The 14,044-nt window shown below is 45.1% G+C and overlaps 1 protein-coding gene across 13 annotated transcripts in view; it reads left to right on the top strand.

The window, feature by feature from the left end:
* PPP4R1 (protein phosphatase 4 regulatory subunit 1) overlaps positions 1 to 14,044 on the top strand; it is a 90,129-nt gene that overhangs the window by 38,699 nt on the left and 37,386 nt on the right. For all 13 annotated transcript variants that reach the window (XR_012157257.1, XM_073331591.1, XM_073331581.1 and 10 more), the window contains 2 exons: positions 6,572 to 6,714; positions 13,659 to 13,805. Coding sequence is in view for 12 of the 13 variants with exons in the window: in XM_073331581.1 (XP_073187682.1) it covers positions 6,572 to 6,714; positions 13,659 to 13,805 (290 nt within the window). In the remaining variant the exon portion in view is untranslated. The remainder of the gene's footprint in view (positions 1 to 6,571; positions 6,715 to 13,658; positions 13,806 to 14,044) is intronic.

Raw genomic sequence — 14,044 nt, 5'->3', positions numbered from 1 at the left:
GAGGCGGAGAAGTGAAAGTGGGGAGAATGAGGGAGGGGTGGATATTTTTGTCTTTTCATCTTTGGTATTGTTTTTGTTAGTACAGTTTTAGGAACTATAATGCAAAAAGCTGTACTAATGTAAGATTGAGATTGTGCATCTAGGTCCATTTTTAGCAAGGCACTTAAACATGTGCTTAAGTGCTTTGTAGAATTGAGACCTTAAAAATGAGTGTCAGGGAACTTAGAAGTTTAAGGTTCTCGCATAGAAATAGTATTGTATATATGATGTATATTTAATTATTAACTATGCTGTTAAATGATTACACTTAATTACATGCAAAACTACATTAAAAGAGCATTATTAAGGTTGTAAAGTCAAGCTCTCCGAAATTAGGAAATGCCAGAATTAAGGCTGCCTGAACAACCTTATTTTGTCCCCCTTGTGCATGGACATTTTGATACAGTGTTTAATTACATGATCACATACTATATTTTCTACAGGATCCTTGCCTCATTCAGAGCACGGAATAAAGTGGTGCTAACTTAATGAGAAGATTTTCAGTATTTTGCTTTATCGTGTGTGGCTATTGAAACCCTGCTCTGAATACAGAATTTTTAGTTTTATCATGGGTTTATCTATGACTCTTATAACTATAATCTCTGAGTGCTTCACAAATATTAACAAATTTATTATATTATATTATTATATATATTATAATTAATATAATATATATATAATATATATATTATTATATTATATTATTATTTTCACAATACCCTGGGAGGTTAGGGCATAGTATCAAGTCCCATTTTACAGATGGGGTGCTGAGGCCTGAAGAGATTAAGTATCCAAACATTTTTGGTAGCCAATAGGACCATGTTTTCCAGAATAATTAGCATTATATAGCACTTTATATATTGAAAACGTAGCTCCCATTGACTTCAGTTGCTGCTGTGAGTGTTCAGCAGTCCTGCAGATCTGGACCCAGGATCTTGAGCTGGGCACCCACAAAATGAAGAACACTCAGTTAGTGGCAAGCTGCGGATATTTTGGTTTAAGTGACTTGCATAGCATCACATAGAAATTCTGTAGCAGAGGCAGGAAAGAAACCAGTTTCCCAAGATGTCATTCAACTGCCTTAACCATGAGATCATACTTTCTCTGCCTGCGATCTGCTGTATTCACTACATGCTTTCCATCTTCTGCAACAAATGAGGCATGGATCCGACAGACAAGTCTTCTTTACTACACAGCTCTGATTCTTCTCCAGAGCAGTACCTTCCTGTGCACTGAATGAGGTTGTGGTCCTGTGAAAAAAAAATATTTCCGTCTCCATCGTCTCTCCTGCCCCCCTGATCCCCCCGACTGGTTCCTGTTCCAATTCGCTTTGTCTAGCCAGTCCCAATATCCCTCCTTATCTCCACGTACGCTTTTCATCCAAATCTGTGTCCATCTCCCACTCCCAGTTGTCATCTCTTATTTCCATCACCAGCTTCCAGTCCTAGCCTCCCCATCTCCACCGAGTTCCCAGCCTCCTTGACCAGCCAGTCCCACCCTTCCAACTCCTAGGCACAGTTTCCCCCTCACACCTCCTGAGTCCCAGTTTAGCAGAGTCTTTGTCCCGTTTTAGCCCTTTCCCTTCCTACTATTCTGGCTTTTGTCCTGCATTTGAATCAGCGTCTTCCATGCTGCATGGGTGCCAGTAGGGTGACCATTGAGAGCACAGGAAGGGCAGGCTCCTTGCTCTCAGTTCCGGTGGCTGGCTCCATTCTGGCTCAGAGTAGCTATTATAGGGAAAGTGTGACTACTCCCCTGTAGTCCTGGGCAGGAGCATGATCAGTTGCTCTGTGGGAATTGTGCAAACACGATCTGATCAGCAGTAGGTTGGAACATGTTCAGTCACAGTCTGGTCAGTGCTCGGAGCTCTGAGAGGCACTGGGCATGCTTAGTGAACATGTAATCTTTGATTTTTAGCAGCTAAAAATCTCAGATGTCTGTACTGAGCATGTGCAAACTGAGATTTCTCAAAGGCTCATAATTTAGCATGGATTTTCACAGGGATGGCAAAAGGCACACTACTAGTACAAAGGCCCCTTCCCTGCCAAATGTGAAGTCCCTGCCCCCGAAGCATAGGGAAGCAAGAGCTTTTCAAAGAAGAGGGGCCAGAATTTTTAACATGAGTACTAACAACATATTTTCCCCAAACTTATTTCTTGGAAACTGCTGAACAGTTTTGACTAAAATTTTCCAAAAATATTCACCCTGAGGAAACAGGGAGTCTGGTGGCACTTTAAAGACTAACAGATTTATTTGGGCATAAGCTTTCGTGGGTAAAAAATGCACTACTTCAGATGCACCCTGAGGCAGACAATCAAAGTGAATAATTTCATCCCAACGAGTTCAAGTTTGGCAAAGTTTTATAAGCAACTGAAAAACAAGATCTCATTATTGAGAAGTATCAGGCAACATCAATAGTAGCTGGTGCTGTCAGCTGTGACTATAATGCTACTCTGTAAACTTTACAATTTGCATATACTGAATTTTTTTAATTATAAATTTTAAATTATTTAAACATTTTGTTGTGCTTATATAATGTATTGAAATGCATAGTCTCTTTGGCTGCTCAATTTCTCTTCCTCCTTAATGGCTGCTTGGCTCACTGACATTGTTTGTACTGCCAAAAATGTGCACTCAATCAGTAAACTGAAGTCTAAGCTTTTTTTTAAATCTGTTAATGTTCACTAAATCAGTTCTGATGAAAGTTCAGATTTAATACATCGAAAGGATTTTTAGGGTCTTATTTTTAGGCATTTGTTTGATTGTATAGTTTTTTGATTTGTACGTGTGTCCAGAGAATCTTCTTTTTAAAGACATTTTGTTTCTCTTATACAAGGGCTTAGTAATGTCATATGAAGAGAAACTAAGCAGCCCAAAACTGTTAATTTGCACTTGTATTCTTCACAGTCCAATAGTCAGAACAGCCAACCAACTTGATTATGTTGGGACTTTCTTAAGGCCAAAAAATGAACTCTTAGGAAGAATGCACAAAAGTATTTTCTAACTTCTAAATACATTTTAAATGTGTAGTACGAAGAAATGGAACTGCTAGGCAGAAATTTTATTATTTTACCACTCAGAACCTTTGCTTCTAATCTAGACACTATGCAGCATTAGATTTGCTCTATCCACCACTGGATATAGTAGTGCAAATAGCAAAATTTGTCTTGCTCACTCAGGTTTAATTGCAGCATGCAATTAGTCAGTACTAAATATAAGTAATATCCTCCCTCTTAGAATAAGGACTGCTTTATACGACCACTCTATTTTGATGATTGCTATATGTTATATAATAAGATTTACAGTGAATGTGTTCAACAAAATGAGAAAAGTTAGTGCCATATAGGCTTTACCTGAACAGTTCATGTGTGAATTTCCAAGAAGGAACAAATGTAGACTATACACCTATGAAAGAATATTACACACAGATTTGTAATCATCAAAATTACTGTAATTTGAAGGTATTGTCTTTTCATTATGTATGGTTTTAACAAATCTATTCTCTAACAGCAGCTACAGGGATTGAAAAATTCTGGAGAGGCAGATTTAGCCAGTGGTTAAGTCTGAAATAGGTTGTTTTCTAGGCAAATGGAGTATTGGGATTCAGTAATGTCCCACTGTCTATTAAAACTGAGGATGTACAAAATACCCAATTTGAATTTGATCCATATATCTTCAGAGAGATGTGAATCCAGTATATGAAGATATTCAGATCAACTCAAGAAGTGTCCCACTTCCTCTACAAAAATGATGTAAATATACATAAATGAAAAATAGAATGAATAACTATTAAACACTAACAGAATTTTAGACAAAATATTTCTAAATATTGCAAAAATTAAAATTCCAAAAGGAGCTGCTGTGATCGTGTGATCACTACTAGATGCTCTGTTGAGCAGGGTCTCATCTGAGATATCTTAAATTCACAGCCAATCAGGTTTTCTTTTCTCTCCCAAATAACTTGAATGAGTCATCTTGGTGGCGGGTGTGTCGCCGTATGAGTTTTGTCCTCTTTCCCCCAAGACAAGTCCTCCCTATCCCACCAGTATCATGGAATTGAAGGGGTTCATGCACCAATATTTTGACATTACTAATCAAATGAATGTGTGAAGCAAGAGTGACAGTGTAAATGTGAAGCTTTTACAGTGCTCTGGTTTTTGCCTTGATGTGGAGAGGAGTCACCTTTCCATAAGATGTGTTCTGTCACTTGCTTTGAGGAGGTGAAATATCTCTATCCCATTTCAGCTCACATACTATATTTGAAAAAGCCTCTTACTAATGGAGAAGGAAGGACTATATATTTTCCCTTCCCATTCCTCAGCTCCCACCATCAAACTTCACTACAACCTAGCTGTCTTGGTAGCTTGAGCAGAGGTGCCTTCTTCAAAGGAAAGAAGTGACTGGTAATTCCATAAAACTTCAAAGGTGGAACTTGAATAGCTGCCATCTTTGGATTTGTGACATAACAGAAAAACCACCATCCACTATAATGTCCTTATAAAGCGCACATGCACAGAGACAATACAGTAACTCCTCGCTTATCATTGTAGTTATGTTCCTGAAAAATGCTACTTTAAGTGAAACGATGTTAGGCGAATCCAATTTCCCCATAAGAATTAATGTAAATAGGGGGGTTAGGTTCCAGGGACCTTTTTTCGCCAGACAAAAGACTATATTTTATAAATATACACACACATTATGCACAGTATAAGTTTAAAACAAACGTTTTAATACTGTACACAGCAATGATGATTGTGAAGCTTGGTTGAGGTGCTGAAGTCAGAGGGTGGGATATTTCCCAGGGAATGCCTTACTGCTGAATGATGAAGTAGCATTCGGCTGAGCCCTCAAGGGTTAACGCGTTGTTAATTTAGCCTTTCACTCTACAAGCAGCACGAATGGAGGTAGGGGAGACAGCATGGCAGAGAGAGACAGAGACACACACTGTGTGTGTGTGTGTGTGTGTGTGTGAGAGAAAGAGAGATGTGCATTGCCCCTTTAAATACACTGACCCCACTCTAAGTACATTGCATTTGTAAGTAGATCAGCAAGTTGAGACAGCAACTGCTGCCAGCAAGCTCCCTCTGTCCTGAGCCCTGTTGTGTCCCCCGCCATGCTCTGTGGAGATGAGGTAAAGGAGCAGGGGGGAGGGGGACACCCTGACATTAGCACCCCTCTTCCCTGCCCCGCCCTTGCACAGCAAGCAGGAGGCTCCTGGGAACAGCTTCAAGGCAGAGGTCAGAAGCAGCACACGGCAGTGGAGGGAGGGAAAGCTCAACGGCCCAGCAACTGATAGCTTGCTGGGCTGGGTGGGCTGCTGTTGTACAGGGAACTTAGGGGAGCGGGGAGCTGATGGGGGGCTGCCAGTCCACCCTGGTTCCAAGCCCCCACCAGCTAGCTCCAACGGGCTGCTCTTTCTGCAAGCAGTGGACAAAGCAGGTGGCTGCCAATCAGCATTATAAGGGAGCACTCTGCAACTTTAAATGATCATGTTCCCTAATTGATCAGCAACGTAACAATGTTAACCGGGATGACTTTAAGTGAGGAGTTACTGTATATCAGAGTGTCACATTACCAAAGAAGTGAGAAGCCAGGTATCAAGAAATCAGGGTCCCGTCACGTCTTTGCATGTTGATGGCTTACTCTGCTGTGCTTTGGCATCTATTTTATATTGCTAACAGTACGTGTTGGGATCAGAGCTGTTGTTAGCTGGCATGCAATTTTGATGCCACCGTGTACCTGAGAATCATAACTTGATGATGTTCTTATTAGGCATCCATTGGAGTGAAAATGTGAAATTTCTACATTCCTAGTTTTAAATGTGTCTTTGCATATTTACTTCTATGGACTGTGTGCATACTCTGAATGATGGAAATGCTGCTAATCTACTTTTCTCACTGTTCTATTTTTTTCTTGGAGTAAACAGGAAAATATAAGCTCTAAAGGGGTGAGTGTGCAGGTGGGATTTATTTGGAAATGCTAATGCAATTTCAGTTTTTTTTCAACAATTAGGTATTTGCCCCAGTTATACTGTATCTTGTCACTCTTCTCCCACTCATCCACAGTATGGTCCCTTAGGAGCTTGTCAACTGGCTTCTCTCACTCACACATGGAATCCTCTGGTCTGGATTTTATTGTTTGGTTAACCACACCCACAAAGGCTGTAGAAGCTGCTGAAATTTTGTTTGGTGCCCAAACTGTTCTTCCTATTTTGAGTTCTGGAACTGCATCATGGCCTGATCTGTTTGTTTCTGTGCCATAGCAAACAGCTTCTTTTGCACTTGGGGGCTTCCTTCTTCTCTTTCTCTTGCCACCTTGCAGTAAAAATCTGGGCCCAGACTGTCAGCAGGTTCAGTGATGCAACCAAAATCTGCACCCTGGGTTGTAAAAGGGTAGTGGTCACCTCATCAAACTGTTTTTTTAGCATAAATACATTAGGATGCGATTCACCTGGACAGCATTGTAAAAAGAGTTTAATATTATTGCAGATACGATGCCTTTTTTATTTTATATTATTTTGACATTCTTACAGAGCCAACTGTGCGAGCAGAACTGATGGAACAGGTCCCTCATATCGCTGTGTTTTGTCAAGAAAACAGGCCCTCAATACCATATGCTTTTTCCAAATACTTATTGCCTATTGTGGTGAGATACCTCGCAGACCAGAATAACCAGGTAAGTCATTTATAAACAGAGTGTTATGTTCTAAAATTGAATGGATAACACACTTTCTCAAATAGGATAATGCAAACATTTTACACTAAGTAAATAAGGTTTAGAGCAACAAGAAGTAAATTAAAGTCTGAACTTATGCAAAAAATGAGTTTGACATTTTTATAATAGGATCTGAACTGGTCTTAGGCATCTGCGGCTTCCCTTATGTAGTGCTAAAGCACCACTACCAAAACAAAACGCTATCCTTTTATATAGGCTTACATATTATAAATTCCTTGGAAGAAAGAGAACACATTTTTAGTTTTAATTCATAGAATTTAAGCCCAGAAGGGACCATTATGGTCATCTTTGATTTCCCACATAACAGACTGTAGAACCTCACCCAGTTATTTCTGTCTTAACCCCATAGCTTTTGTTTGAGTTTTAGCATAAGTTTTAGAAAGGTGTCTGGTCTAGATGTAAAGACTTCAAAGGATGAAGCATCCACCGTGTTCTTAAATAAGTTCTTCCAGTGGTTAATTACCCTCAGTGTTAAATGTGGGCCTTTTTTCCAGTCTGAATTTATCTAGCTTCATCTTCCCATCATTGAACTTCATTATGCCCTTTTCTGTTAGATTAAAGAGCTGAATCTCTTCTCTATGTAGGCTCTTGAACACTGTGATCAAACCAGCTCTTCACCTTCTTTCAAGAAGCTCAATCTAGTTTCTTATAGTCTGTCACTGTAAGGCATGTTATCCAGACCTCAAATCATTCTTGTAGATCTTTTTTGAGCCCTTTCCCATTTTTCAACATACTTTTTGACGTGTAAATATTAGAACTAGACACAATATTCTGGTTATAGTCTAACTAATGCCATATAGCCATATACAGAGGTAATATCACATCCCTATTACTTGATATTCATCTTCAATTGTTTTGTCATGTCCATTCCAATAGGTGTGTGCATGCGCTGCGTGCACAACCATCTGAAGGTTTTCCCCCTAGCGGTAGCCGTCAGGTCGGCTGTGGAGCCCCCTTGAATGGCACCTTCATGGCGGTGTATATAGGATACTGCCGACATGCCGCCTAAGTTCCTTCTTACCGCCAGTGACCGTCGTTGGAGCTTCCTTCAGTCTCTTGCTTCGCAAGTGCCTACCTAGTAGTTACAGTCTAGTTAGTTGTAAATAGTTCTTGAAAGTTGTAGTTAGCCTCTTTCGGGAGGTTTCCCCCCACCTCTCTAGCTTCCCTGACCAGGGTATGCCTCGGTCTGAGGCGTTTAAGTCCAGCGAACACTGAGGAAAGCCTATGCCCAAGGGCGAACCGCACATGTTGTGCCTTAAATGTTGGGGTGAGGGCCATCAAACAGATAAGTGCTCCATTTGCAGGAGCTTTAGATCTAGGACAAAGAGGGAGCGGGACTATTGGCTCAAGCTCCTTTTAATGGAGGCGGCCCTTCGCTCTGAGCTGGCACCGGTAGCAGCACTGGCAACATCAGTGCGGGATGCCTTGGCACCGAAAAAAGACTACTCCAGGGAACATCGACACGGCTCCCTGGCTCACAAAGCAGGTTCGAGCAAGTGGCACCACTCTCAGTCCCCGGTGCCACATAAGAAGAAAAAGGCAGACGGGGTCGGTCCCCTGTCAGGAAACAGCACAGAAATCCCAGCAGGGTGTGTCCTATGTCAGGGCACCTATGGCCTGGCCCTCAGATCCCGGCACCTGCCAGAGGCTCCATCAAGTCTCGTGTTTGTGGACTCTCTGGGTCGGGAGGAATTGGAGGACGAGATTGATCTCCCCACCACACTGGATACTTTTGAGACCACACGGGACCTTATTGCCATGACAACACAGTCCCTGGCCCTGCAGGCACGAGCACCAGTGCCAGTCCAGGCAGCGGAGCAAGGCCCGGCACCAGTGACGGCACAGTTTGTGGTACTGACAGGGCAAGCCAAAGATGCTCCTACGGCGCTCCCCGTCACCGCGGTGCCGCTCCCAGGCACCGTCGGGCTCCGCTTCTCCATCGTCTGGTTCAGGCTATTTGTCAGACTCCGATAACGAGTTGTCGATCTCCCGACATAGTCGGTACTGGCCTCGGACCGGGCACCATAGAATACGGGATGTGCTGCCAGCCGTGGTATCCTGGCCTCCACAATGGCAGGGGCTGGTACAATAGCCCTTTTGGACTCCTTGGGCCTACCATCAGGCTCAATGGCAGGGCTCCAGGGCCACGTCTCTGGTGTCCATGCCCTGTGCTCCTCCTTCAGCCACGTTGGTACCATGCCATACTCCCACAGCACCTGAAGACCCCCCCACATGATGAGGACCCTGTGTCTTCGCAACCAGGTGCAACTCTCGGGCCAGCACCCTATGTGGTACCAGCGCCGCAGTCTACCCCAAATAGGGCAGACATACCTGAGCCAGCCTCCAGGGAGCCTGAGGGTCAGGAAACCAGGTCCCCCGGGCCTCCTCATCCTCTTTGAGGGATGAGGCGGTGGCTGGCACCTTCACCACCATGCTCCTTGCGATGGACAATAGGGTGCACCAGGACCTTCTTAAGAGGGTGGCCCAAAACTTCACCTCCAGGCTGAGGAGGTTCTAGAAGACTCAGACCCAATGGTGGACATTCTTGCCCCAGAGGGTCCTTCTAAGGTAGCCTTGCCCCTTATAAAGACCATACAAAACACCACAAAGGTGCTATGCCAGACCCTGGCCTCCATACCTCCCATGGCCAAAGGGGTGGAAAGGAGGTATTTTGTGCCGCAGAAGGGGTACGGACACCTTTTTACCCACTCTCAGTCTGGAACATTAGTAGTAGATGCGGCGAACCACAAAGAGCAGCAAGGTCAACCGGGTCCTGCCCCAAAGTCACGGGACGCTAAGAAGCTGGACTTTTTCGGCCGAAAAGTCGACTCGACTGGGGGTCTCCAGCTTTGCGTTGCTAATCAGCAAGTGGTGCTCAGCCACTACGCCTTCAATTCCTGGAGAGTGCTAGCTAAGTTCCAGCAATTGCTCCTGTTAGACTCACGCACAGAGTTCGTGGCCCTTCTTGAGGAGGGCAAGGTGGTGTCAAGGACCTCCCTGCAGGCTGCCCGAGATTCAGCTGACTCTGTAGCTCGGACTGTGGCCATAGCAGCACCATGAGACAGAGTGCCTGGTTACAGGTTTCGGGCATACCCCAGAGGTCCAGAACACCATTCAGGACCTGCCCTTTGACCATGTGGGCTTGTTTGCTGAGAACACGGACTCCCACTTGCACAATCTGAAAGACTCGAGTGCGACATTCAAGTCCCTGGGGATCCACACTCCCGCATCCCAGAGGAAGCCCTTCACACCCCAGCCCCCCTGCCCCTTCTACTTTGGACCCCCGAGGCAGGACTCAGCCAGGAGAAGGGGCAGGAATAATAGGAGGTGCCAGTCACAGGCACCAAGGCCAGGGCTCATCCAAACAGCCCCCGGGGCCGAAACCTAACTTTTGAAGGTGTGCCTGAGGATGGAGCACCAAGACTCAATCTGAATCCTTACCCTCCCTTTGTGAACCAGCTATCCCACTTCTACCGTGCTTGGTCCCAGATCACAACAGATCGCTGGGTTCTGAGCACGGTAGGGGTGGGATATTCTATCCAGTTCTGTTCCCTCCCACCTTCCCGCCCACCTTCCCTGTCCTCCTTCAGAGATCCATCTCACGAGCAACTCCTTCTCCAGGAAATGCGATTGCTCCTCGCTCTGGGGGTGATAGAGGAGGTTCCTCAGGAGTTCAAGGCCAAGGGATTTTACTCCTGATATTCCGTTATCCCCAAAACCAAGGGTGGAATGCGACCTATTCTGGATCTGCGAGACCTCAATGCATTCATCAAGAAAGCCAGGTTTCACATAGTCTCCCTAGCCTGTATCATTCCTTCCCTGGATCTGGGGGGCTGGTATGCCATCCTTGACATGCAGGACACTTACTTCCATATCTCCGTTATCCCGACCCACAGACGGTTTCTTCGTTTTGTGGCCAGCAGCCAGAACTACCAGCCCTGCTTGGGCTCTTGACTGCTCCAGGGTGTTCATGAAGTGCATGGCAGTCATGGCAGCCTTCCTCCACAAATGTCAGGTACAAGTATTCCTGTATCTGGATGTCTGGCTCATCAGGGCCAAGTTGTAAGCACAAGCGGAGGTGCATGTAGCCCTGGCCTGTGCCATGTTCCTCAGGGTAGGCCTCATACTAAACATGCCCAAATCCACGCTGGTCCCTACACAGAGAATAGCGTTCGTAGGGGCTCTCTTGGACTCTGCGCAAGCCAGGGCATCCCTTCCAAGCCCTCAGGGACATCATTGAGAACCTCCACCAGTTCCCCACAACAATGGCTAGAAACTGTATGAAGCTGCTGGGGCATATGGCAGTGTGCACGTATGTGGTCCGGCATGCCAGACCACATTTCAGATCCCTTCAGGTGTGGTTGATCCGAGAGTACAGGCCCAGCCGAGACCCACTGGACAGCATAGTTATCTTTCCCCCTCCCATTCTCGAATCTGTACGCTGGGTGGTTATGGCCACAAGTGGTCTGTGCGGGAGTTCCCTGGGCCAAACCGCAACCTACCATGTTGCTGGTCACGGACGCCTCTGCTCTGGGGTGGGAGGTGCACACAGGCAGTATCAGAACTCAAGGCCTATGGTCGTAGGCAGAACTATCACTGCACATCAGTGTGTGGGAGTTGAGGTCGGTCTGCCTGGCATGCCAAGCCGTCCAGAACCACCTTTGAAGCAGATGTGTGTCAGTGCTCACAGACAACACCACGGCGATGTTTTTTTATATAAACAAACAGGGTGGTGCTCGCTCCTCTCCCCTGTGCCAGGAAGCCCTAGAGTTCTGGGAATTTTGCATTGCCAACTTGATACATATACAAGCATCTTACCTCCCAGGGACGCAGAACGAGCTAGCTGACTTACCCAGCCACTCGTTCCTCAGTCGTGAATGGTCCCTCAGGCTGAATGTCACCCTTTTAGTTTTTCAGAAGTTGGGCTTTCCCCACATGCTCCATGTCACAAACAGGTCTAACAGGAATTGCCAGCAATTCTGCTCCTTTCTGAACCACAGCCGGGGCTCCATCGTGGACGCTTTTCTCCTCATGTAGACGAGTCACATGTTCTATGTGTTCCCACCCTTGCCTCTCATACACAGAGTCCTCCTCAAGGTCTGCCAGGACAGGGCTTCGTTGATCCTCATAGCATTGGTGTGGCTCCACCAGCACTGGTTCACCATGCTGTTAAGCCCACTGGTTGACAGACCAGTAGCCCTTCCCTTATGCCCAGACCTCATCACTCAGGGCCACGGCAAGCTCCAGCACCCCAACCTGGAGTCCCACCACCTCATGGCGTGAAAACTCCCTGGTTGAACCTGATGGATCTCCAGTGTTTGGACTCAGTGAGACAAGTTCTCCTGGGAACTAGCAAACCTTCCACCCAAGCCACATATCTGGCAAAGTGGAAGTGGTTTTCTGTTTGGTCCCTGCAGAAGGGTATCCCACTGCAGCAAGCGCCAATTCCCCTTGTTTTGGACTACTTACTAGACCTGAAGCAACAAGGGCTGGCAATATCATCTACAAAAGTGCACCCGGCTGCCATCTCGGACTTCCACCCAGGGGCAGCAGGTACATCAGTCTTCGGAAACCCCATGGTGGGCCAATTCCTCAAGGGCTTGGACAGGGTTTATCCTCATGTGCGGCAGCCCGTTCCCCAGTGGGATCTCAGCTAGTCTTGTCCAGGCTCATGGGTCTTCCATTTGAGCCCATGGCTACCTGCCCTCTCTCCTACCTCTCTTGGAAGGTTGCCTTTCGGGTGGCTATAACATTGGCCAGAAGGGTCTCTGAGCTCAAAGCGCTTACCTCTGAGCCCCCCATACCGTCTTTTGCAAAGACAAGGTCCAGCTGTGTCCTCATCCTGTGTTTCTACCCAAGGTGGTCTCCCGGTTTCATGTGAATCAGGACATATTTTTACCAGTATTCTTCCTTAAGCCTCATGCCACTGGCAGAGAGCAGATACTCCATTCCCTGGAGGTCAGGCGTGCCCATGCCTTCTACATTGAACGCACAAGCCATTTCATAAGTTACCACAGCTCTTTATTGCAATCGCCGAAAGGATGAGAGGGCTTCCCATCTCATCCCAGCACATTTCGTTGTGAATCACATCCTGCATTAGAATGTGCTACGACCTGGCCAAAGTTCCGCCCCCACCGTTGATGGTGCACTCCAGAAGAGCTCAGGCTTCATCCGTAGCTTTCCTCGCACATGTCCCTGTTCAAGACATATGCAAGGCGGCAACATGGTCTTCTATCCACACCTTCACGTCACACTACCCCAGGGGTCTCAAACACGTGGCCCGCGGAGTTATTTCCTGCGGCCCACCAAGCTCCCCTGTTTCCCTGTTTACATTTATTTTTTTAAAATCTGTCAGTTAACCATTTTACACTATTAATATGTACTTCTTGATTTTTGAATAGTGCTACATTTTTCTTATCAGAAGGCCATAAAGGACTAAGTCAAATGCCTTACAGATGTCTAAGTACATTATGTCAATATAGTTATTTTTATCAACCAAACTTGTAATCCTTTCAAAAAATGGAGTTTGTTTGACAAATACTTTCCATAAAACTATGTTGGATTGGCATTAATGATGCTCTCCTTCTTTAATTGTTTACTGATAGTGTCCCATACTAGCCTTCCCATGATTGTGCCTATTTCGCGTCGCCATTTTGACTTTCAGGAAACTCTCTTGCAGTATCTGTAGTATTACAATATTACAGTATATAAGTGTTCCTGGACATGACTTTTTATTTTTTAATGTTATAGTTTGTAGAAGGATTTAAGAACATGTGCCCTCAACCTTGACAGGGGCTATGAGAGCATGTCTATGTATCTCCCAGTGTATATCTAAAAACTGTCTCCTGTAAACTCTTGTTTCCACTTTGTTTTTCCTACGATAGGTGAGAAAAACAAGTCAGGCAGCATTACTAGTTCTGTTGGAACAAGAACTTATTGAGAGATATGATGTAGAGACCAAAGTATGCCCTGTTCTTATAGAACTGACTGCGCCAGACAGTAATGATGATGTGAAGACAGAGGCTGTGGCTGTGAGTAAATCAGTGAAACTGAGCTTTAAGGTCTAAGGTTTGAGTGAACATTTGGTGTTGTAACATACACTCATTCCTATATATTTGCTTTCTACAACTAACTCTATGTATAACTTTTCATGAGTGATGTACCTGAGTATTTAGATTCTCATATCTAAACTGTATCGTTAAATTTATTCACTTAAATTTGGGTTATTTCAGATTATGTACTATATGTATTTTATTACTTTTAAACCAAA

This window comes from Lepidochelys kempii, chromosome 2, assembly GCF_965140265.1.
Source record: "Lepidochelys kempii isolate rLepKem1 chromosome 2, rLepKem1.hap2, whole genome shotgun sequence".
NCBI classification, from domain to species: domain Eukaryota; kingdom Metazoa; phylum Chordata; order Testudines; family Cheloniidae; genus Lepidochelys; species Lepidochelys kempii.
The sequence above is the reverse complement of the archived record's forward strand: the minus strand, read 5'-3'. Positions and strand labels throughout refer to the sequence as shown.